The sequence below is a fragment of the Physeter macrocephalus genome, chromosome 14 (assembly GCF_002837175.3).
Source record: "Physeter macrocephalus isolate SW-GA chromosome 14, ASM283717v5, whole genome shotgun sequence".
In the NCBI taxonomy this organism is placed as follows: Eukaryota; Metazoa; Chordata; class Mammalia; order Artiodactyla; family Physeteridae; genus Physeter; species Physeter macrocephalus.
This window is the reverse complement of record NC_041227.1, coordinates 28,269,799-28,295,152: the sequence shown is the minus strand read 5'-3', so window position 1 is coordinate 28,295,152 and position 25,354 is coordinate 28,269,799. Positions and strand designations below refer to the sequence as shown.

The following is a 25,354-nucleotide window of genomic DNA, read 5'->3' as shown; positions in this document are numbered from 1 at the left end:
CAAAACAGGCCAACCCCTCAGTTCCCAGCCCATAGTGCTGTGAGGCAACCCTCTCCTGGGGACTCAACCCACTGATGGTGCAGGAGGACAGTGGGGCAGGAGGGGACTAAGGCCCTGCAGGAGCATCAGTGGTGAACTCCTCCAGGGCTGAAAGCTCTACTCACTGGCCTGCCTATGAGCTCACTCCCACCCCAGGGAGCACTTTGTCATGTGTGGCCCCATCTACTTTGACATTATGCCTGGGCTTGATGGCCGTGAAGCAGCCACAGGGTCAGAGGCTAGGCCATGCACCCAAGGGGCCCCATGGACTTGGTTCTTCCAGACAGACAGCAGCAGTAGGGTTAGACGTGCAGGCTCCGAGCAGGCAACTGTGGAGGCTGCTAGGGTCAGAGATGGATGGGCTGGGACTGCAGTTTGTAAAACCCTGGTTATGGTGGGGCAGGCCAGATATCCCAGTGGTGAAGAGCAAGGGCATGGAGGCAAACAGCCTACCCTGCTCTACCCCTCAATGTTTCCTCACCTGCAAAATAGTATTGATGAGCTTAAAAGGGAGCTGTGAGCTCTAAACGGGTTAATGCATGTGACCAGTGGAGGTGGCCCAGCAAGCCTGACCCTTCTGAAGCATTCGTACTTAAGAGTTCTAATGATTATTATTACTCTAAAGGACATGGTGTTAGGTCTGGATGAGGCTAGGTCTCAGCTGTCCCTATGCCCTCAGAAGAAGCCCTGGACCAGCCTAGGCTGGAGACAGAAGGGAGACTGGAAAGGGTCCAAGGAAGAGGCCTGGATCACTGCTAGGAGGGGCGAGGACTCACCTCCACGAGTCTGTTGCTGTTCCTGATGGTGGGCCCTGTGTTGGCAGGCAGCTTTCTGGGCACCGTGCACATAAGTTTCCTGTGGTCAGGCACCAAGCCAGTAGGCACTTTGGGTGGCACCATGCCAGAACGCACTGAGTTGATGGGCAATTTGGATGGTGCTAGACTGGAGAGCACATTAGTGGGCATTGCACCAGGGGGCTTCAAGCTGATGGACAACTTGGAAGGCACTGTGCTGCCAAATGCTGAGTTGGTGGGCACCCCTGCCCTGCTGGAGCAGATGGTACCTTCAGCCTGGTCACCAGCACCTCCTGCAGAGGCCAAGCCAGGGGAGGAGGAGGAGGTGCCAATAGATGGAGCTGACACTGGGGGTCCAGGCAAGCAGCTTGCCCTGGGGGTAGAACGGTCCAAGGGCTGGAAGGAGACAGTCGGAGACACAGGCCCATAGGATGATGTGAAACTGGAGACCACGCCTGCAGGTGGCAAAACAAAATGAGAAACACAAACCTACAGGAGTGTTATCCTAAAATCACAGTGGCCTTGGGATCAGAGGGCTGGAGAAGGGTCTCTCTGCCCCAGCTCACACCATCCCTATTGCATCCAAGCCTCCCAACCTCCTACCCATGGAGGAGCCTCCACAGTCTCTTTGGTTCCCAGGGCTGAAGGCCCAATGGTTGCAGATAAATCCTTGGTCCTGTCCCTCCTCAGTCCTTGACGTGTTCTCTCACAAGAGCAAAATGATCCCTCCCTTTAACAGCGTCTAGGAGCTTGAAAATCATCATTAATTTTCCTCTCTGCTTTTTCTTCTCCTGCCTAGGACACCCCCCTTTCCTCTTGTGTCTGCCTCTTCCATCCTCTCCTTAGACAAGTGGAATCCTGGATGTTTCTCCCACTGCCACCTTTCCTCTCAGCAGGAACAATCCTAGGCCAGGGCAAGAGGAGCACGATGGCTCTGCTTAGAAGAGCTCACACCAGTCATGTGGCACCAGAGGCCCAGTCAGCGCCCAGTGTGTGCAAATCTTCTAGGAGGCCCAAGGGCTTGGGGGTACAGGGACAAAGCCACCCCTGGGAGGAGAGTCTGAACTGGGGGAAGCAGGAGGGAGCAGGTGGTGATGGTCCATAAAGGCAGCTACATAAGGATTCACCATGGAACTCTTGAGAACACACATGCCTGGCCCTACAGCTGACAAAGGTCGGGAGTGATTCTGATGTCCACCACCCCCCGTCCCAAAGCTAACACCACAGAATCTCATGGGACCTGTGTCCATACTCATACTGAAATCAAAGTGCCCTCTGCCTCCCTGGTCCACAGCAGCATTTCTTGAAAAGATGTTTCACAGCAAGCTGACAATGCAAAGTGCAAAAGGATACTTGGGTTAGAGTTTGGTGTGACAGGAGCATGGGACACTAAGGTGGCTTCTCTGAGTTCCTGTGTCTTGTGGCTGTTCCGTGGGCACTGCGGGCTGGCTGGCTGGGCATCACTGTCATGTGGAACACAGTTTGGGAAACAGTGGTGCAGAGATGCCAGCCTGAGAGATCAGAGTAGATAGCACTATATTCCTGAGATGTCTGATGTGAAGTCCAGGCCCTTGGCTGATGAAGAACATACTTCTCCTGGGGGCTGAAAAGTTTTAGTGATTCACTGGGAGCTAGAGACCCCTTTAGGGTAGGGCAGTGCTCCCTGACAACAGCTGGCTCAGCCCTGTACTCTTCTTGCACTGTCCTCCAGGTACTGGCGGATCCCTACATAGTCCCTTTGGTACAGTACAGGCATGGCCCTAATTCACTTCTACCTGTATCCATGCCCTCTGCAATGTGACCTTGTCAGTCCTCTCATGTAGGGATGGAGTCTATCTTTCTACTCCTTGATGCTGGGCTGGCCTTGTAACTTGCTTTGTCCCACAGAGAGAGGCAGGAGGAAAACTGTGCCAGTTTTGAGCCTGTGCCCCAGAAGCCCTCTCTCCCTCTCTCAGAACTCTGCTCAGGTATATGAAATGGGCTTGACTGCTGGAAGGTAAGAGATTCATAGAAGAGAACTGAGGTGCCCCAGCCAATAGCCGTAAACAGCTTATATGTACCCTGATGTGTATATAAGAGGGAATTCAGCCCAAATTGCTGACCCACACAATCATGAGCTAAGTAAATAGTGGTGTTTTAAGCTACTAAATTTTGGCATTGTATGTTACAAAGCAAATACTAACCAATATGCCCTCTGAGGAACTGGGTTGTTCCCTGGGGTGAATTCATTTCCCTGAGGAATACCACCTTTGCCTCCTGTCCAAGAAAACCAGAGGGGCAACTCTAACCCTTACCCTCACTGGGAGGTCAGAAAGGCCCTATAACTCCAGAGTCCATGCATACCTGCTGTGTGGGTAGTGCCCAGTTCTGTATCTTGCTCCTGATGTCCACTGCAGGTCAGAGGGCTGAGGGCCACCGTGTCAGATGAGGGCTGCAGGGGGCCACCCAGCCTCTTGAGGACAGCCCCAGAGCTGGGTGGCTGTGGGGCTTTCTTCGAACTCTGCACGAAGGAATATATGAATAAGGCAGTTGCTTCTCCCAGGAGCTGGCAAAGGGCAGCTTATGCTTGGGATGGCTCCTACTGGCCACAGCCCATGCCATGAAGCACAGGACCAAGGAAGCCCTTGCCTCGGCTTTGGTCATTGCCAGAACTTCTATCTGCAGGTGACTTTGAAGCCACCTCATAGAAAATCATCCCATGTGGGGGGGGTCCCTATTCATCTGTCTGGCCCTAAAGAAGGGTCCCCATCTTTGGGGCCACTGCACAGATCCCTTTCTTAGGCTTCAAGTCCAAGTGGTGTCTCCTGGACACCTCACTGCCCACTCATCCTATCCCAATAGAATCAGTCATCTTAACCCCCAAACTTTACTGGCAATAATTACAGCTCCAACCACCCACCCCTTTCCCCATCACCTCCTGCCCCCTCACTCTCCCTCATCTGGTCATCCCCTGATCCCTTGACCCAGCTCAACATCTCACATGGACCACTGCAAAGACCTCAGAATTGTGACCTCACAGCTGGCTGATGACAGAGGGGTGGGGGCTGCCACATAGTGAAGACCTGGTTGGCAGTCTGGGAGCTGGGGCAGATCCACATTGGGGGAGCCCTGGCGTTCTGAGCAGAGATTAGGCGTGATTTGTGGGGGACTTCCGGAAGGCTGGGTGAGCAGAAGTGGGCAGACGGGAACACAAAAGCAGGAGGCTCAAGGTAGATCGTGAGGACTTACCTCTCCCAGGGACTCTGGTGGCTGGGTGTCCTGGACAGGCATAGGGTAACTTGGCTCGTCCTCTCTGTAGCCATTGCTGGGGGCCACAGCAGGTGTGGAGGGCCCTGGAACCCCAGCAGGAACTGATGGCCGCTCCAGTGGGGATGGGGGGTGGTTCGGATTCCCTGAAGGACAAAGATATTGTGATGTCAAGGAGGAACTGGGGTGCTCTCAGTAACAAGAGAGGCCTGGGTGCTCCTAGAACTCCAGGTCCATGGCTATCAGTCCCCCACAGCATCAAACTCTGACGTGGGCAGTACTCCTCAGAGGAGACCAGCTTCACGAAGCAGGAGGCAGGTATCGGAGGGAGAGTGGAGATGGAGAGGACAAGAAGAGGTAGGAGGAGCAGTGGGGGAAGGGAGAGCGTTGGGGGCACCTCGCAGGCCTCTCACCACCCAGACTGTGTCAGCAGTCACCTCTTCTCTGTCCCCAGGCATTCTGGCACACAGTGGCTTTCTTCTCCTCCTCGTGGGTGGCTTTCACCACTAACTGACCCCTGACCTAAAGCTTCCTCCTCAGCCCCTCCCCTTTGCCCCCACCATCCACACCTGGCCCTACAACAGCTGTTTTTATCTGGGGGAATCACTGGCAATCTCCACAAATGAAGAGATGAGTTAGAAAGGAAGGAGGGGAGGGAGGAAGGGAGGGGGAGGAAAAGAAAGAAAGGCAAACATGGGGATATTTTAAGGCTGTAAATCTGAGCAGTGTCTCAGGAATTGTCTCTAGTCTGAAATATATATAGGGCTGGTGTGAATTTTCTTCCTGCCTCAGCCCCTGAGACCCTGGCCTCAGCAGACCCCGGCCTCAGCAGACCCCCTCTGAGTACTTGGCCTGGCAGGGAGCATTGAGAGGGTTTTGAGGGATAACTGGGCAGCTGGCAGGGGTGGGAGGCAGCTAAGGAGACTCTAGGGGAAACCAGTGGGGGGGAAGAGATGAGGGGAAAGGAAGGTAGGAGCCCATGAGGAAGAAAGAAGAGACAGTGAAGGGAGGGGGAGAGAAGAGATGAGCAGAGAGAGGGAAGGCGAACTGAGGGAGAGTAGACAGGAGGAAATGAGAAAAGCGTGGGAGGCAAATGTCACAGCCACAAAAATTAGAGGAGTCTCCATTTTCTGAGCACATGGAAGGTGCCCAGCCCCAGCTAAGCACTCAACATGCCATCATCCCATGGTATCCACTGCAGCCCTACAAGGTAAATGTTGCCATTAGCCCCATTTTACAGAGAAGAAGACTGAGACTTAGGGAATGAAGGGGCTTGGCCAAAGGGTTAATAAAGATTAATAAGTGGCAAAGCGGGGATCTACACTCAGGTTTGTCCACTGCCCAGGAGTGATGGGAGGGAGGGTGAGAGATGAAGACAGCAGGTATGGGGTGAGAGGAGAGGGAGAGTGGAGGCCAGGGAATCAGATAGGAGTTCCAGAAGAAGGGCCAAGGTGGGAGGCTTACGTTGCAGGTTGCTCTGGTAGACTCGGTCCACTTCATCAGCGAGACTAGACAGTTCACAGGCCCTCAGTGCCCCAATGAAGGAAGGCACCCAGCCGTTCCTCCGCCGAAGGCTGTTGAAGAGGTCCCAGAGAGTGCCCTGGTTCCCCCAGCGCTCATAGGAGGCCCGCAGTCGGTCCTGAAAGACACAGCCCCGCCACCAAGCTCAAGCCTGATAGCCCTGATCCCTTCTCTACTCTGGAGGGGACAGCTGCAGATGGAGGTACCTAGAAAACTACAAGATGGAAGCAACCATCTGAAACTGAGTCAGAGCCCAGGACAAGGCCAGAGTTTGAGCCCAAGTTTAAAGGCCCAGGAAATAGGCCTTACTGTGTCCCAGGCTCTCTGCTCAGGGCTTTGCATGAATTATTTAATGCTATTATTACCCCGACTCTACTGATGAGGAAACTGAGGCTTAGCACATACAAACAAGCAACCAGATAGCAAAAACAAAACCCCACAGAAAACATTTACTGCAGAACTAAATGGCAAGGTATTCCCACAAACACCAAAATACAAGAGAGAGGAGCCAAACCCTACCAGCCACAAACTCACATGCCACAGGTATCTGCATGGAGGAAGCAGAGGGAGGCCTCGGGGTTCAATGTGGGGACAGCTAAAACTGGGAGGGGCCAGGCTCACTTCACTAGGGGCCCACAGCAAGTGCTGAGGGAGCTAGCACAGTCTGGCTCCCAAAGACTCTCAAAGTTGAGCCCCAGGCTCCCTGCCAGGATGGGTCCCATGACTAGGAGAATGCAATTGAAACTAAACAGGAACAAGGACAAAAGAGATAAAGAAAAAGAAGGTTCCAATGAAAGTGGGTGAGGAGTCCCAAGCCCAGAAATCTCAGTGCCATATTTTGGAGCACTATACCAAAACGACACAAGAGGGAGCTCAGTGAGGTTGGAAAGGACACCCTGAGCCACACTTTATTCTGAAAGTTAGAAAACTGTCAAGGATGGGAAGCAAGATACAGACAACAGAGAAGGAAGGAGTTGGTCCTGGCTTGGGAGAAGCTCTGAATTCCACAGCCCTGCCCCCCGTCCATGCCTGGTTGTCACGCCCTGGCTCACCTGGTCACTTGTTGTGAGGCAGGACAGGTAAGGCAGAATCTCCAGAACATGAATATTGCAAAAATTGCCGTGATGGTTGCGGATATACTGATAAGTCTTGTCCTCAGCAAACGTCATCGCTGTCCGGGTTCTGTGGCAGAGGGCTCTGGCCCATGAAGGGTGGATGGACTGAGAGGAAAAAAGACTGGAAGAAAACAGACCACACATGGTAACAGAGTTGGGAGTGGAGCTGGACAAAAGGCAATTCTCTCTTTCTTTTTCAACTCTTTGGAATTTTTGCTTTTTTCTTTAATCATCCTATTTTACTGCCTAAGTCTCAGAGGCCCTCAATGAATTTGCCTAAAAACAAATTGATGGAAAAAAAAAAATCAGATCTAGAAGACCTAGGGCCCATTTCTGCCCTGCAGGTTGGTCAGTGTTGGGGAGAGCTCTGGCTCCTACCCCATCATCCCCAGGTCTGAATGTGCCCCTAGCTTCTGATACCTAGAAGTACTTCTCCTCTGGAGTATACTGAGGGGGAAGGAGAGGAGAGAGAGGAGGGGGAGGAGGAAAGGGAGGGAGGAAGAGGGGTAGAAGGGAGAGGATGGGGAAGAGGAGAAGACACCCAACATAATAATGGGATCTATCCTATTCTTACCGTGAAGAAAATGAAGTACCAAGGAATTAAGGGGATTTGCTAGTGAGTAGAAGAGCAAAGAACTGAGGTCTTCAGGATCTGGGATCAGGTTCTTCCCAGAACATGACTGCAGGCCCACCATTACATTAAAGCTTGCTACACACATTTTTAAAAATTTTTTTTAAATTTATTTTATTTATTTTTGGCTGTGTCGGGTCTTTGTTGCTGCACACAGGCTTTCTCTAGTTGCAGCGAGTGGGGGCTACTCTTCGTTGAGGTGCACAGGCTTCTCATTGTGGTGGCTTCTCTTGTTGCAGAGCACGGGCTCTAGGCACGCGGGCTTCAGTAGTTGTAGCACGCGGGTTCAGCAGTTGTGGCTCACAGGCTCTAGAGCTCAGGCTCAGTAGTTGTGGCGCATGGGCTTAGTTGCTGTGCAGCATGTGGGCTCTTTCCAGACCAGGGCTCGAACCCGTGTCCCCTACATTGGCAGGCAGATTCTTAATCACTGCACCACCAAAGAAGCCCTACATACATATTTTTTCGGTAGGAGGCTGAGTTCCACTTCTGGGTGTGACCCCAGGCAAGTTATCAGCCTTTTCCAGGCTTGTCCTCACCCCTAAAATGGCTCAGAGAGGTTGTTTTGACAATACAGTAGTTCAGCCTTATAAGCCTGAAATTTAAAAGTACCCCCAATACAATCAATTGCCGCAGGTTGCTTATGTAGCGCTTAACACAATTTTCAATTATAGATCTGTTTGTTTGCTTGTTTCTTATTTGCCTTTCTCATGGGAGAGAGCTGCAGGGAATAAGACAGACAAGATCTCTGCCACCATCCAATTTACATTCTACTGGAATGGGACAGATAACAAATCAGAAAACATATACATAAATAAGAATTCCAGTCAGTAATAAAGGTTACAGAGAAAATAAAACAGATGGTGAGACAGAGCCCCTGAAGAAGGGCATGCTGCTTGAACTGGGATGGGGAGGGAAGCTTTTCTGAACTGACATTTGAGCTGAACTCGAATGTAAGAAGATCAGTGTTTTGGGCAGAGGGTACAGCAAGTGAGAAGTCCTAAGATGGAACAAGCTTGGCATGTTTGAAGAATAGAAAGTACATTGGAGTTGTCCAGGTTTAGAAAGCTAGGGGGAGGGGCAGAGTTCAAGTCAAGGAGGTTGGGAAGGGCCACTAATGTAGGGCATTATAGGAAGGGACTTTGGGTTTTATTTGGAGTGAAACAGGGAGCCATTGGAGGGCTCTGAGCAGGAAAGGGAGAGGATTTTATTTGATTTGACTTATTTATGTTAAAGACCTCTGTGGTGGTTGTGAGGATCCTGGACTGGGGAGGGGGCAGGATGGAAGCAGGGAGACAAGTCAGGAGGCCACAGCAGGGAATACATGATGGGTATGGCCAGGATGGTAACCATGAAGGTGGCAAGAGGTGGCTGGATTCCTGGTATTTTGTAGATATGGGAGGTGAAGGAGAGAGAAGAATCAAGGCACTAGGTGGATGGAGGGTGCCACTTATCAAGCCAGAGAGTCTGGGGGAGAAGCAGTGGTGCAGAGAGGACTCCAGAGTTCCATTTTGAACAAGTGAAGCTTGAGATGCTACTGGATGTCCAAAGGGGTTTTCAGGGAGGGAAGTGGGCAGAGGAGAGGGGCAGGCTGGAGTAGAAACTTGGGTGGGACCTCTAAGAGACAGTGCTGCAGAGTAGAGAGTGCCCAGAAGCTGCTGAGGCCACCAGTCCCCTGCCACATGGGAAATGGAGCAGTAGTCCTGCCTACCTGCAGCCCACCAGCCTCATAGCCACATGCTGCATGACCTGCTTTGCCAACCACCAGGTGCTACATTCCTGGTGGGGCAACTACCAATGACAGAAATCAAGAAGATCAGAGAGGTGGAGTAGGGGTCCTCTGAGCCTTCAGAAGATGAGCAAAGAACAACTCTTTGGTGGCGAACAGATCCCTCCTTCCCTTCCATGGGATCCAGGGAAGTACCAAGAGAGAGTCAAGTGATACATTCTTCTGCATCCCAGCCTCAGCCTTTGAGGCAAAGAGTTTGGGGAGTATGGGTGTATGTAATGGTCCAACCAAAAAGAAAGGAAGCCCATATTTGTTCACATTTATTGAGGATCCACCATAGGCAGGCACATCCTAAGTTTCTTTCATTTAATTCTTGCCACAATCCCAAGAGGACAAGCGATGCCAAGTTGCACAGCTGACCAATGGCCTAACAGGGTTTGAACTCAGGACTTGCTGCCTCATTGCAGCTCACCATACACCTTGCAGGGCTTAGAGACCCCTGCGGCAAGTGAGACTCACACAGCCCCCTGCCTTCAAGCCCTGGGAGGGGCCAAGGCCACTGCCTGGGTGAGGGGGGTCGCTAAGTGAGACTGTGCCTGGGAAGATGCACTATTTAGTCCCTTCTCTTGCGAGATATGGAAATCTTTCGGACACGTCTGAGGACGTTCTAACCCTGCCCTCCATAACAGCTGGGTTCTCAGGTCCTTCAAGATGTCCTTCCAGATTTTTTTTTTTTCTTTTTTTTTGCGGTACGCGGGCCTCTCACTGCTGTGGCCTAAGTGCATGTTATTATTCAACCCAGCGATTTTCAGACTGTGGTCCCCAGACCAGCAATATCAGCATCACTTGAAATTCACATTCTCAAGCCCCTCCCCAGACCTGTGAGTCTGAAACTCTGTGGGTGGGGCCCAGCAATCTGTGTGTTTTATTTATTTATTTTTTGCTGTACGCGGGCCTCCCACTGCTGTGGCCTCTCCCGTTGCGGAGCACAGGCTCCGGACGCGTAGGTTCAGCGGCCATGGCTCACGGACCCAGCCGCTCCGCGGCATGTGGCATCTTCCCGGACCGGGGCACGAAACCGTGTCCCCTGCATCAGCAGGCGGACTCTCAACCACTGCGCCACCAGGGAAGCCCATTCCAGATGTTTTTGAGCCTCCAAACGAAGAATGTCCGTTTTGTTTTTTCCAGTGTTTTCCAGGCACCTCCTTCCGGTCTCAGATAAGATGTGGGGCGGATAGTTCCTGACCGTCGCGTCTAGGAGAGTTCTGACCCGACTGCACCAGAAGCTGAGTTCAGAGCGCTCCACCCTCCCGGAAGGGGCGAGGCCTCACAGTCTCAGCTCCTATTCCTGAATTCCTGGGCCAGACCCAGGTCCGCGGAGGACCGGGAGGCTGTTCTGAACAGGTGTCACCACCGAAAACAGCCAAGACCCAAGGGAGGGCGGCAGTCCGCGACCCCCAAAAGCGCAGCCGCCAGAGATTGGCGCACCCGGGCTAGGCCTCGCCTGGGAGTCACCCTGGGCCTGTGGGCAACTGGGGGAGCTCAGTAGCCAGCGCCCTTCTCCTTCCGGCCCAACCTCCCCTCCAGCCCGAGCAGGCGCCCGCGCCACCCGCCTCCCGAGCCCTCGGTGCTGGATGCGGTGCACGGAGCTCTCGCTGCCCCGAACACCCTGTGCGTTAGTACCTGCTCTTCCCGGCTCCCCGCACGCCCCAAGCCCCGTGCACCCCGGCGGACTCCTAGTCCCACTCGGCTCCTGCGCCGCCTACCACCTCCCCGAAAGGCATCTGTGCGCCCTGAGTCCAGAGGACCGAGCTCCCAAGGTGGCGATCTTACCTTGGGGACCCGGGAGACCTGCCTCCAGTCGCGGACAGCTGGGAACCCTCCCCTGCGGGGAGGGAAGGGCGGGGGTTAGGGCCGCGCGGCCATTGGGCAGACAGCGGGGGCGGGCACTTGGCCTTGGTTTGCCGGGCCTTGAGCCTCTGGACGCGCGCTTGGGACAGACCTGGGTTTTTACTGCCTGCGCGGAAGAGCAGATGATCTTCTTTCCTTCTTCGTCTCGAGTAACTTCCAGGGGAAGCCCAGGGTCTGACTCGAAACCAAGTAGAAACCGTGGTGGGCTCGATCCCGACGCTTCCCACTCGAAGCTACCCCCTCCTTCCGCCGAGTAATTTGAGGGGTGAGGGTCTTTATGTAGTTCACTCCTGGACGCCCAGGGCCTAAGCACACAGTCAGTGCTCAATAAACGTCCGGTGTCACGCAGAGTTCACAAGGGTATGAGTGCCCAGCCAGGCGACACTCATTCTGGACCTGAGGAGGCAGGATCGAGGCACGTAGCTGTATGCAGGGCAGGGGCGCCAAGGTTGGCTCGCCCGGCTCGCAGGGTGTGGGCTTTGAGTGCTGCGTGGGAAAGGCCTCTCCGCTCAATGATTTAGGACGGTACCTCACGGCAGTGCTCGCCTACCGCCTCGCTCTTCCTCTGTTGGGCCAGAGGCCAGCAATTATTGAGTGCCCACTGTGTTCCAGGTACAGACTTAAAGTCTTATACCTTAGGGCCCATTAAATATCTGCAAAATAACCTGGTAGAGGTTTATTTTTTCCTTTTTTTTTTTTTTGTACGCGGGCCTCTCACTGTTGTGGCTTCTCCCCTTGCGGAGCACAGGCTCCGGACGCACAGGCTCAGCTGCCACGGCTCACGGTGTTTTTGTTTTTGTTTTTTGTGGTACACGGGCCTCTCACCGTTGTGGCCTCTCCCGTTGTGGAGCACAGGCTCCGGACGCACAGGCTCAGCTGCCACGGCTCACGGGCCCAGCCGCCCCGCGGCACGTGGGATCCTCCCAGACCGGGGCATGAACCCGCGTCCCCTGCATCGGCAGGCGGACTCTCAACTACTGCGCCACCAGGGAAACCCTATTATTTCCTATTTTAAAGAAAGATTAAAAGATTTGGAAAAACCTTTGGCAGTTCTTAAGTTAAACATATGCCAACCCTATCACCCAGCAACCACTCCTGGTTGACCTACGAGCCCACCTGGAAACATGCACAATAGATAATGTTCATAGTGGCTGTATTGACAATAGGCAAACTCTGGAAACAACCCAAATGTCCATCAATAGAATGGAGAGACAAACTGTGGTGTACACAGAAGTGAGAAACAACAAAGGCAAAAAAACTATCTATACAACATGCATGAATCTTACCAGGATGAATGGGCACCATGGCTAAACAAGCCCAGCACAAAAAGTACATGCTGTCTGTTCCCAGCCACAAGGTACGATAAGGTTCAAAAACAGGCAAAACTCGTCTACATAAACAGAAATCATATCACTGGTTACCTCTGGGGAATGTTGAGGAGCAGGTACAAGAGAGCCTTCTGGAGTGATGGAAATGTTCAATATCTTGATGTGAGTGGTGGATACCTGGGCTTGCACATATGTAAAAATACATCATCTGTACACTTAAGATTGTTGTTACACTTTATAGGGACTTCCCTGGCGGTCCAGTGGTGAAGACTTCGCCTTCCAATGCAGGGGATGCGGGTTCGATCCCTGGTCGGGGAGCTAAGATCCCACATGCCTTGTGGCCAAAAAAAGGCCAAAACATAGAACAGAAGCAATGTTGTGACAAGTTCAATAAAGACTTAAAAAAAAAAAAAAAGGTCACATCAAAAAAAATTCTTTTAAAAAAAGGGTTGTTACACTTTATACTGCAACTTTGAAAAGAAAGACAGGGCTTCCCTGGTGGTGCAGTGGTTAAGAATCTGCCTGCCAATGCAGGGGATGGGTTTGAGCCCTTGTCCTGAAAGATCCCACATGCCACGGAGCAACTAAGCCCCTGTACCACAACTACTGAGCCTGCACTCTAGAACCCATGAGCCACAACTACTGAACCCCCGTACCACAACTATTGAAGCCCACGCGCCTAGATCCCATGCTCCGCAACAAGAGAAGCCACCTCAGTGAGAAACCTGGGCACCTCAACGAAGAGTAGCCCCCACTCGCCCCAACTAGAGAAAGCCAGTGTGCGGCAACAAAGACCCAACACAGCCAAAAATAAATAAATAAATAAATAAATAAATAAATAAATTTTTAAAAATAATAACAAAATTTTTAAAAATTAAAAAAAAAAAAAAGACAACTGAGGGCTAAGAGGTTTGGCTGAAATCACTTGCAAATGCCTGAGCACATACCTGTCTCCAAAATCAGTGGTGCCAAACTGAATCGTAGAAAGATGCCTGAACACCATTCAGATGAGATTTTATTACTTTATGTAGTAACTCTGTGGATATTTCACAACATTCAGCATTTACAAAATGTTGTTAACATCACACTTGAACTCAACTGTGATAAAGCCAGCTCAGCCAAGACAGTGTGAATGTTGATTAGTTTGAGAATTTACTCCTGCTTGCTACCCACCCCAAATTCAGTGACCTCATATCTAATTCTTGCACAAAGACCATTGGGAGTATGGTGACTGACTTCCAAATGCAGTTGTCACCCTCTGTCTTTGCTGGACCTTGCAGGGCTTTAAAAAATACAGCTTCCTGAAAAACACAATGAGATACTGACTTACTGCATTTGGGCTGATCTAACAAAAATACCATAGGCAGGGTGGCTTATACAACAAATATTTATTTCTCAGTTCTGGAGGCTGGGAAGTCCAAGATCAAGGTGCCAACAGATTAGGCGTCTGGTAGGGGCTGTCTTCCTTGTTCACAGACTCAGTCTTCTCACTGTGTCCTCAGCAGGCAGAAGGAGCAAGGGAGCGCTCTTAAAAAAGCACTAATTCTAGGGACTTCCCTGGTGGCACAGTTGTTAAGAATCCGCCTGCCAGAGATAAACCCACACACATATGGTCACCTTATCTTTGATAAAGGAGGCAAGAATATACAATGGAGAAAAGGCAGCCTCTTCAATAAGTGGTGCTGGGAAAACTGGACAGCTACATGTAAAAGTATGAAATTAGAACACTCCCTAACACCACACACAAGAATAAACTCAAAATGGGTTAAAGACCTACATGTAAGGCCAGACACTATCAAACTCTTCGAGGAAAACATAGGCAGAACACTCTATGACATAAATCACAGCAAGATCCTTTTTGACCCACCTCCTAGAGAAATGGAAATAAAAACAAAAATAAACAAATGGGACCTAATGAAACTTAAAAGCTTTTGCACAGCAAAGGAAACCATAAACAAGACGAAAAGACAACCCTCAGAATGGGAGAAAATATTTGCAAATGAAGCAACTGACAAAGGATTAATCTCCAAAATATACAAGCAGCTCATGCAGCTCAATATCAAAAAAACAAACAGGGCTTCCCTGGTGGCACAGTGGTTAAGAATCCGCCTGCCAATGTAAGGGACACGGGTTTGAGCCCTGGCCCGGGAAGATCCCACATGCTGCAGAGCATCTAAGTCCATGCACCACAACTACTGAGCCTGCACTCTAGAGCCCGTGAGCCACAACTACTGAGCCCGCGTGCCACAACTACTGAAGCCCGCGCGCCTAGAGCCCGTGCTCTGCAACAAGAGAAGCCACGACAATCAGAAGTCCACGCACTGCAAGGAAGAGTAGTCCCTGCTCGCCGCAACTAGAGAAAGCCCACGCACAGCAACGAAGACCCAACACAGCCAATAAATAAATAAATAAATAAATAATTTTTTTAAAGAACCCAATGCAAAAATGGGCAGAAGACCTAAATAATCCCACTACTGGGCATATACCCTGAGAAAACCATAATTCCAAAAGAGTCATGTACCAAAATGTTCATTGCAGCTCTATTTACAACAGCCAGGACATGGAAGCAACCTAAGTGTCCATCGACAGATGAATGGATAAAGAAGATGTGGCACATATATACAATGGAATATTACTCAGGCATAAAAAGAAATAAATTGAGTTATTTATAGTGAGGTGGATGGACCTAGAGACTGTCATAAAGAGTGCAGTAAGTCAGAAAGGGAAAAAAAATACCGTATGTTAGCACATATATATGGAATCTAAAAAAAAAAAAGGTTCCAAAGAACCTAGGGGCAGGACAGGAATAAAGATGCAGACATATAGAATGGACTTGAGGACACAGGGAGGGGGAAGGGTAAGCTGGGACGAAGTGAGAGAGTGGCATGGACATATATACACTACCAAATATAAAATAGCTAGTGGGAAGCAGCCGCATAGCACAGGAAGATCAGGTCGGTGCTCTGTGTCCACCTAGAAGGGTGGGATAGAGAGGGTGGGAGGGAGATGCAAGAGGGAGGAGATATGGGGATATATGTATATGTATAGCTGATTCACTTTGTTATACAGCAGAAACTAACACACCATTGTAAAGCAACTATACTCCAATAAAGATGTTTAGAAAAAAAGAATCCACCTGCCAATGTAGGGGACATGGGTTCGAGCCCTGGTCCGGGAAGATCCTACATGCCGTGGAGAAACTAAGCCTGCGAGCCACAACTACTGAGCCCACATACCACAACTACTGAAGCCCGTGCGCCTAGAGCCTGTGCTCCGCAGCAAGAGAAGCCACCGCAGTGAGAAGCCCACACTCTGCAACGAAGAGTAGCCCCCACTCGCCGCAACTAGAGAATGTCCACGCACAGCAATGAAGACCCAGTGCAGTCACAAATAAGGAGAAAAACCATATGATCATCTCAATAGGTGCAGAAAAGCCACCTGCCAATGTAGGGGACATGGGTTCGAGCCCTGGTCCGGGAAGATCCTACATGCCGTGGAGAAACTAAGCCTGCGAGCCACAACTACTGAGCCCACATACCACAACTACTGAAGCCCGTGCGCCTAGAGCCTGTGCTCCGCAGCAAGAGAAGCCACCGCAGTGAGAAGCCCACACTCTGCAACGAAGAGTAGCCCCCACTCGCCGCAACTAGAGAATGTCCACGCACAGCAATGAAGACCCAGTGCAGTCACAAATAAGGAGAAAAACCATATGATCATCTCAATAGGTGCAGAAAAGGCTTTTGACAAAATTCAACACCTATTTATGATAAAAACTCTCCAGAAAGTGGGCACAGAGGGAACCTACCTCAACATAATAAAGGCTGTATATGACAAACCCAGAACAAACATCATTCTCAATGGTGAAAAACTGAAAGCATTTCCTCTAAGATCAAAAACAAGGCAAGGGGGCTTCGCTGGTGGCGCAGTGGTTGAGAATCCGCCTGCCGATGCAGGGGACACGGGTTCGTGCCCCGGTCCGGGAAGATCCCACATGCCGCGGAGCAGCTGGGCCCATGAGCCATGGCCGCTGAGCCTGCGCATCCGGAGCCTGTGCTCTGCAACGGGAGAGGCCACAACAGTGAGAGGCCTGCGTACCGCAAAAAAAAAAAAAAAAAAAAAAAAACAGAATTACATTATGATCCAGGAATTCCACTTCTAGATGTACACCCAAAGAAATGAAAGCAGGGACTCAAACAGTACACCCATGTCCATAGCAGCATTATTCACAATAGCCACAAGGGAGAAGCAACCCAAATGTCTATTGATGGATGAATGGATAGAACAAAATATAGTATATACATACAATGGAATATTATTTAGCCTTAAAAAGGACAAAAATTCTAACATATGCTATAACATGGATGAACTTTGACAGCATTATAGTAAGTGAAATAAGCCAGTCACAAAAGGACAACTGTATGACTCCACTTACATAAGGGATCTAGAGTAGTCAAATTCACAGAGTAGAAAGTAGAATGGTGATTGCCAGGGACTTGAGGCAATGGAGAATGGAGAGTTAGTGTCTAATCGGTAGAGAGTTTCAGCTGGGGAAGAGAAAAAAGTTCTGGAATGGATGATGGTGAGGAATGCACAATGTAAATGTACTTAATGCCACAGAACTTTACAATTAAAACTGGTTAAAATGGTAAATTTTACATTATGTATATTTTGCCACAATAAAAATCCAGGTCTATGTAGTTTCCTGCCACCTTTTTCAGGGAACCAAAGGAGGGCACAACATCACATCTACGGTATTCTTGCTAAAACTCATAATCTGAGGAAACCCAAAATAAGGAACATTCAACAGCTGTCCTATACAATACCATAGCCACTTGCCACATATAGCTATTTTAATTAAAATTAAATAAAATGTAAAATTCAGTTCCTCAGCCCCACTAGCCACATTTCAAATGCTATTTTCATGTGGCTAATGACTATCATATTGGACAGCATAGATATAGAGTATTTCTATCATCACAGAAAGTTCTATCGGCCAGTTTTTTTTTTTAAGTTGTGTTGAACAGCACTGATCTATAGAATAACTCTCCAAAAATGTGAAGGACATGAAAGACAAGGAAAGACTGAGGAACTGCTCCAGATTAAAGGAGAATAAAGAAACATAACAACTAAAAGCAATGTGGGATTCTGGGTTGGACCCTGAAACTGAAAAAGGACATCAGTGGGACAAATAATGAACTCTTACTAAGGCCTTTGGATTAGTTAATATTCTATTATGGTTAATTTTCTGGTTTTGGTCATTGTACTGTGGTTACGTAAGATGTAAACATTTGTATTATTTTTGCAACTGTTTCATAAGTCTGAAATTATTTGAAAATGAAAATTTTTAAGTGAAATAAAATTTTAAAATCATCTTTTGACTCTATCCAGCTATTTATATTATCTTTTACTGTTGATTGCATCCCACCCTATTTCATGAATAAAATTTATTGATCATTGTCCATTTATTAGGGGAAAGGCAAGTCCAGAGAGTGATCTATACCACAGGTCGCCCCTCACTCCATTGAGGTCCTAGGAGGCCCCCTCACCAGTAAAGTTCATCCCCAGGCAGGTGGCCCATGTCTCCAGACCAGTGCTCCAAGGAAGGCTGTGGCTCACATGCTATGACTCAGCAACCACCAGCTCATGTTTCCCCCCAGAGACCAAAATCAGGCCCAAAGATAGTGCCAGAGGGCCCCAAAAAGGTACATGTTCAAATGTCTAAGTTCCTTCAGGGGACTCTCCAAACTGAAAAACAAAATATAATCCCTGCGGGCTTCCCTGGTGGCGCAGTGGCTGGGGGTCCGCCTGCCGATACGGGGGACACGGGTTCGTGTCCCGGTCTGGGGGGATCCTGCATGCTGCGGAACGGCTGGGCCCATGAGCCATGGCCGCTGAGTGTGCGCGTCTGCAGCCTGTGCTCCGCAGTGGGAGAGGCCGCGGTGGTGAGAGGCCCGCGTACCGAGAAAAAAAAAAAAAAAAATCCCTGCCTTTACAACCTCATTTCAAGTAAGTTTTTAAATTGTTATTCTTTAAACTATTTTATTTTTTCACACTGTCAACTTTATTATGAAAAATTAATACATGCTTATAAAGTTAGTATGGGGAAAAGCAGAAATGTTTGAGGAAGAAAACCAAAATTCATACTTATAATCCACCACCCAGAAGAAACTACTGGTAACACTCTGGTGTCTTTTCTTCTAGTATTTTCTCTTCTATAGTGCCGGATCTCTGAGTCCTCTGGCTTTCTGGAATCACCCTTGCCTCGCCCAGCCACATGGGAAGGACATAAAAGGGTCTGGTCTGGTATGAGTCCACCTTACCTCTCAGGGGTCTCAGGAGAAGGAAGGGGCTTGGTCTGTGTCAGCTCATGGGTCAGATCCCTGATGCAGCCAGCGCCTCTGGGGCTATCCAGCCCCCTATGGTCAGTGTGGCCTCACCAACCTCAGGACACTGTGTTACTCATCACCTGCCACTCAGGGGCTGCCATCCTGCCCTTCCTTTCTGAGAACTACTGACATAAGTTGCTTGGCAACAGACATTTACTTGCAGTTTGGGGAAAAACAGGGAAATGAGTGCATGGGTAGGACATGCCTTCAAAGTTAGATATTGCAGTTCCTAAAATTCACACACCTCCCCCAACGCAGAAGGCCATTCCCTGGCCACATCCCTCCAAGACCCCAGCTTCCTGCCACACTTATCAGTGCCTGACTTGCTTTCAGGCCCTCTTCCTGTCTCTTTTCCTAGGGCCCCTCCCCCAGGATCTGGAGCTCAGTGCAGAAAAGAGAAATCACTGTAGGTATTATGTGCACAAAAGGTTTTTGTTTCTTGAAGCATGATTTACATTTCGTGAAACACATCCATCTTAACTGTGCAAACTGATTACTTTTTATCCAAGTAAATACCTGTGTAACCAGCTCCTAGATCAAGATCTAGGATATTTCCATCTCCCCAGAAAGGTCCCTTGTACTCCTTTTTCAGCCTCCATCCTCAGTCACTATTCTGATTCCATCACCATAGTTTAGTTTTGCCTGTTCTTGAATTTAATATAAATGGAATCATATAATACATACTGTTTTGTCTCTGGCATCTTTTACACAACATTTTTGACTACGTTGTTCCCTGTGTCAGGAATTTGTTCTCTTTCATTGCTGAGCAGTATTCCATTATATGAATATATCACAATTTGTTTATTTATTCTACTTTTAGTGGAATATTCAGCCTTTTCTGGGTTTAGGCTATAGGAATAAAGCTGCTATGAACATTCACATATAAATCTTTTTGTGGAGTTATGCACGCATTTAAAAATTTCTGGACAAGAGGGTAGGGTATGTTTAGCTTTATTTGAAGCTTCCAACCAATTCTCCAAAGTGGTTGCACCACTTTAAACTACCACCAGCAAGTATATCGATGGATCCAGGTTCTCCAGTACAGTCCTCTTCTTCACCAACACTTGACATAGTCAGTTTTTTCACAAGAAGGAATTTCATACAGGGAATTAGTTGGTGCAAAATGGTGAGGGGGAATGGGGGAGCAGGAGTCAGAAGGCTGCCACTGGAGTAACTGAGTTCAACAGCACATTACCATAACCATGGTCAGAACTGAGGAGGCCACTGCTGCCACCCTCAGCTCCACATGGCTCTGTCTCAACATCTGGTTGATGCAGGAATATGCTGAGTCCGGCTACTGAGACTGGCTCTAGACCCTTGCATCTCTGTGTCCTTGCTGTCAGCATAAGTGACAGCAGGAAGATGGCCTCTGCCCCCCACCCCCAATCTCTGGTGGGGCATCTAATTGTCAGACCTTAATATTCATAACTCCAGCTGCAAAAGAATCCAGGAGGGACTTCCTGGCGATTCAGTGGTTAAGACTCCACACTTCCAATGCAGGAGGCACGAGTTCGATCCCTGGTCGAGAACTAAGATCCCACATGCTGCACAGCGTGGCCGAAAAAAAAAAAATCTGGGAAATGCAGTTTCTTACTTTCTAGCCTCTGCCCAACATAGGAAAACACTCTAGAAGGAGGCAGAGGGAGCCAGCTGTAGCAGTTGGCTTTTGCTGAGTAAAAAAGCTACCCCAACATGTAACAGACTAAAATAGCAACCACTTATTTAGCTCACAATTCTGTGGGTTGGTGATTCGGGGCTGGGCTTAGCTAGGTAGTTCTCATCTTATCTGAGCTTACTCATGACTTTGAAGTCAGTTGCCAATTCTGTTGGGAACTGACTGGCCTAGGATGGGCTCAGCTGAGATGGATCATCTCTGCCCATGTGGTCTCTCATCCGCCAGCAGGCCAGCCTAGGCTTGTTTTCGTGATGGCTGGGCAGGTTTCCATGAGAGAGCAAAATGCTCTTTAGGCCTGGGCTCCAAATGGTACATCATTTCTGCCACATTCTGTTGACCAAAGCAAGTCACAAGGCTAGCCCAGATTCAAGGGAGTGGAAATAGACTCCACCTCGTCCAGAAGGTGAGGTAAATTCACCCTGCAAGGGTGTGATTAAACGGTGGGTTGAAAAGTCAGGGTAATCTACCACACTAGTCCACAGCCCCCACCATGCCTCCCACTTCTGGAACTAGCCAGCAAATCCCAAGTACTCGGATCCTTTTTTTGGGCAAAGCAACAAGATTCCCTGTACCTTCCCTTTTCTGTCCCTTTATTTTATCCTGTTTCTTAGGTTCCTTAACGTTATTTTCTAAATCTTCTAACTAATTTTTAATGTAAGGAATAACACTGAGAACTCATTCTTGTTATCTGTTCTTCCTGGTTTTGCTTTATGGGTGTGATATCTTTCTGGAGCTAATTACTAAAGAGAGCAATTAGAAAGCCTTCTTAAAAAAAAAAAAATCTTTTATGTTCCCTGCATGGTTTTCCTCTGAAACCATTTCTTGCTGTTTATTTAGTTTCTCTTTTATGTTGTAGGCTTTCTCCAAATGTCTGGTGAACTTTGTTCACATTAAGAGTGAGGCAATAAAAAGCATGAAGGAAGTTCTATGCACATCCATTGGTTGGCTTGCTTCTGAAAGGGCCATATGGGGACTGGCCTGTGGAAGAGCCCTACAGGCCAGAACATGAGGGTCTCACACATGGGGCTGTTCTGTTTCTTTAGAACATGAGCACTTAACTTGGTTTGGGCCAGTGAACTTGGTTTGGGCCAGTGACTCCTTGGGCTGTCTGGTAAAGTCTGTAGTCCAGAACAATGTTTTTAAAGGCATTTAAAGATACATAGGGTTACAAAGAAACAAAACAAAACAAAACCCAATACTGAAATACATTAAAGTATTAAACAAATGTTTCAGTAAATAAATATGTAAATAGTGTCATGCAAAGATGATAATCTGAGGTATCTGCATCAATTCTATCATGATACTAAAACACCCAAAATTTCTTTTGGTGACCAAGTGTCAGATCATGCTAATAGCATTGTCACTTGTAGCCAACATTTTAAAAGGGAGGAAATTACAAAAGGCACACTTTTGGGGAGAGGTGATAGATGTGTTCATTATCTTGATTGTGGTGATTGTTTCATGGGTATATACATACGTCAAATCTCATCAAATTGTACACTTTAAATATGTGTAATGTTGGGTAAATACGGAATCCTACCAACAGAAAGACCTTTATGCACCAACACAGAGGGGAGAGAAAACACTATTATTGAAAATGCAATCAGTTTAAACCATGCAGGTACACTACACAATACACTACAAAGTCTCAGCAACATTTCATACATTTTATATAATAAAGTAGAACAAAGAACAATTAAAACTTAATTTCAGATAGTAATTAGTGAAAAAGATGCATTTTTTTTCCCATCTGAATTGCAGAATCCCATGAATTCTATCCATGAATCCCTTGAAAGTCTGTGGCTTCCAAGTCCCATCATTGTCCCAATAATGCCAGACAATAATAATTTTTTCCTGATTCAGGATCCAACTTTGATCACCCATTGCCTTGAGTTGTCATGTTTCTTTGATCTCCTTTAATCTGAAGCAGTTCCTCGGCCTTTCACTGCCTTGGTATTTTTGAAGACTGCAGGTCAGAATTTTCCTCTATTTGGGTTTGTTTGGTTTCATCCTCCTGATCAGATTCAGGTTAAACATTTTTAACACTCAGAAGTGACACTGTGTCCTTCCTGCACATCAGGAGGCACAGGATGTCCATCTGTCCCGTCCGGGAAGATCCCACATGCCGCAGAGCAACTAAGCCTGTGAGCCTGCGCTCTAGAGGCCGCGAGCCACTACTACTGAAGCCCGCGTGCCACAATTACTGAAGCCCATGTGTCTAGAGCCCGTGCTCCGCAGCAAGAGAAGCCACCTCAATGAGAAGCCTGCGCACCACAAGAAAGAGTAGCCCCCACTTGCCACAACTAGAGAAAGCCCACACACAGCAACAAAGACCCAACACAGACAAAAATAAAGAAACAAAATAAATTTATAAAAAAAAAAAAAAAAGAATCCGTCTGCCAATGCAGGGGACACGGGTTCCAGCCCTGGTCTGGGAAGATCCCACATGCTGCGGAGCAACTAAGCCCATGTGCCACAATCACTGAGCCTGCGTTCTAAAGCCCGCGAGCCACAACTACTGAAGCCTGCGCACCTAGAGCCCTGCTCCGCAACGAGAAGCCACCACAATGAGAAGCCCGCACACTGCAATGAAGAGTAGCCGCCGCTCACCGCAACTAGAGAAAACCCGCGTGCAGCAACGAAGACCCAATGCAGCCAAAAATAAATAAATAAATTTTTTTTAAGTTGAATGATTAGTACTTAGATGCTCATTTTATAATTCTAAGCTTTTTTTTTTTTTTTTTTTTTTTTGCGGTACGCGGGCCTCTCACTGTTGTGGTCTCACCCGTTGCGGAGCACAGGCTCCGGACGCACAGGCTCAGCGGCCATGGCTCACGGGCCCAGCCGCGCTGCGGCATGTGGGATCTTCCCAGACCGGGGCACGAACCTGTGTCCCCTGCATCGGCAGGCGGACTCAACCACTGCGCCACCAGGGAAGCCCTAAGCACTTTTTTTATGTGAACTGTTTCACAGTAATTTTTAGTTTGCTAAGTGAACTACAATATATCCACACAATGGATAAGAATAAAAAAAGAATAATAATACAATGTACTGTTATAAAAAGATCTCCAAGATACATTGTTATGTGAAACAAACAAGTGCAGAATTCTATATATAGTAGGCAACCTATTGTGTAAGAAAACTGTGCAAGCAGGAAGTAGAATAAAAATACACATACAGGACTTCCCTGGTGGCACAGTGGTTAAGAATCCGCCTGCCAATGCAGGGGACACGCGTTTGCGCCCTGATCTGGGAAGTTCACACATGCCGTGGAGCAACTAAGCCCATGCGCCGTAACTACTGAGAGCCGTTCCGGACGCACAGGCTCAGCGGCCATGGCTCACGGGCCCAGCCGCGCTGCGGCATGTGGGATCTTCCCAGACCGGGGCACGAACCTGTGTCCCCTGCATCGGCAGGCGGACTCAACCACTGCGCCACCAGGGAAGCCCTAAGCACTTTTTTTATGTGAACTGTTTCACAGTAATTTTTAGTTTGCTAAGTGAACTACAATATATCCACACAATGGATAAGAATAAAAAAAGAATAATAATACAATGTACTGTTATAAAAAGATCTCCAAGATACATTGTTATGTGAAACAAACAAGTGCAGAATTCTATATATAGTAGGCAACCTATTGTGTAAGAAAACTGTGCAAGCAGGAAGTAGAATAAAAATACACATACAGGACTTCCCTGGTGGCACAGTGGTTAAGAATCCGCCTGCCAATGCAGGGGACACGCGTTTGCGCCCTGATCTGGGAAGTTCACACATGCCGTGGAGCAACTAAGCCCATGCGCCGTAACTACTGAGAGCCGTGTGCCACAACTACTGAAGCCCACGCACCTAGAGCCCATGCTCCGCAACAAGAAAAGCCACCGCAATGAGAAGCCCGCGCACTGCAGAGAAGAGTAGCCCCTGCTTGCCGCAACTAGAGAAAGCCCACGCGCAGCAACAAAGACCCAACGCAGCCCAAAAAAGTACGTATTTCCTTATATTTGTATAAAGAGAGATAGAAAGATATGTAGGAAACCTAGAAGGCTATTATACATTAGGGCAGAGGGGGAAACAGGGTAGATGAGGACAGAGGCAGGACCAAGTTTTTCGGTAAAAACATTTTTATCATTTTGATTTCTAAACCATGTTACCTGTTTAGAAAATGAAATTTAATTAAAATAATAAACATTTTAAAAATTCAAGTAGAAATTAACACATTGTAAAGCAACTATACACCAATAAAAATTGATTTAAATAAATAAATTTTAAAATAAATAAAAAATTAAAATGAAATTTAATTAAAATAATAAACATTTTAAAAATTCAAGTAGAAATTAACACATTGTAAAGCAACTATACACCAATAAAAATTGATTTAAATAAATAAATTTTAAAATAAATTAAAAATTCAAGGCTGGCCCAAATGGGTTCACTGGTAGTCTGCCAAACATTTAGGGAAGAAAATATACCAATTTGCTAAAATCTTTTCCTGAAGATATAGAAGCAGAGGAAATACTTCCTCATTCCATGAGGCCAGCATTACCATAATACCAAAACCAGACAAAGGCATACAGGGAAACTGCAGACCAATATCACTCATGAACACAGATGCAAAAGTCCTCAACAAAATATTAGCAAATAGAATCCAACAATATGTAAAGAATTATACACCATGACCAAGTGGGATTTATGCCAGGTATGCAAGGCTGGCTCAACATCTGAAAATTAGTTAATGGCATCACATCAATAGACTGAGGAAGAAAAATCACATGATCATACCAATAGATACAGGAAAAGTATTTTACAAAATCCAACATCCATTCATGTTAAAAACACTCAGCAAACTAGAAATAGAGGGGAACTTCCTCAACCTGATAAAGAACATCTACAAAAACCTACAGGAGGGCTTCCCTGTTGGCGCAGTGGTTGAGAGTCCGCCCACCGATGCAGGGGACACGGGTTCGTGCCCCGGTCCGGGAAGATCC

General features: G+C 48.0%; 1 protein-coding gene across 2 annotated transcripts in view; it reads right to left on the bottom strand.

Moving 5' to 3' along the window:
- The window catches only part of AP5S1 (adaptor related protein complex 5 subunit sigma 1), a 36,583-nt gene that overhangs the window by 1,660 nt on the left and 9,569 nt on the right, over positions 1-25,354 (bottom strand). Inside the window, exons 1-7 of one of the 2 annotated variants that reach the window (XM_007117392.4) lie at positions 11,075-11,093; positions 10,906-10,957; positions 6,653-6,836; positions 5,544-5,718; positions 4,062-4,225; positions 3,177-3,333; positions 816-1,288 (exon numbers count right to left, since the gene is read on the bottom strand). In XM_007117392.4, coding sequence (XP_007117454.1) covers positions 816-1,288; positions 3,177-3,333; positions 4,062-4,225; positions 5,544-5,718; positions 6,653-6,769 — 1,086 coding nt within the window. In that variant the 5' untranslated portion in view covers positions 6,770-6,836; positions 10,906-10,957; positions 11,075-11,093. Of the gene's footprint in view, positions 1-815; positions 1,289-3,176; positions 3,334-4,061; positions 4,226-5,543; positions 5,719-6,652; positions 6,837-10,905; positions 10,958-11,074; positions 11,094-25,354 lie in introns of those variants that run through there. The other variant, XM_028498896.2, reaches the window with a different exon arrangement.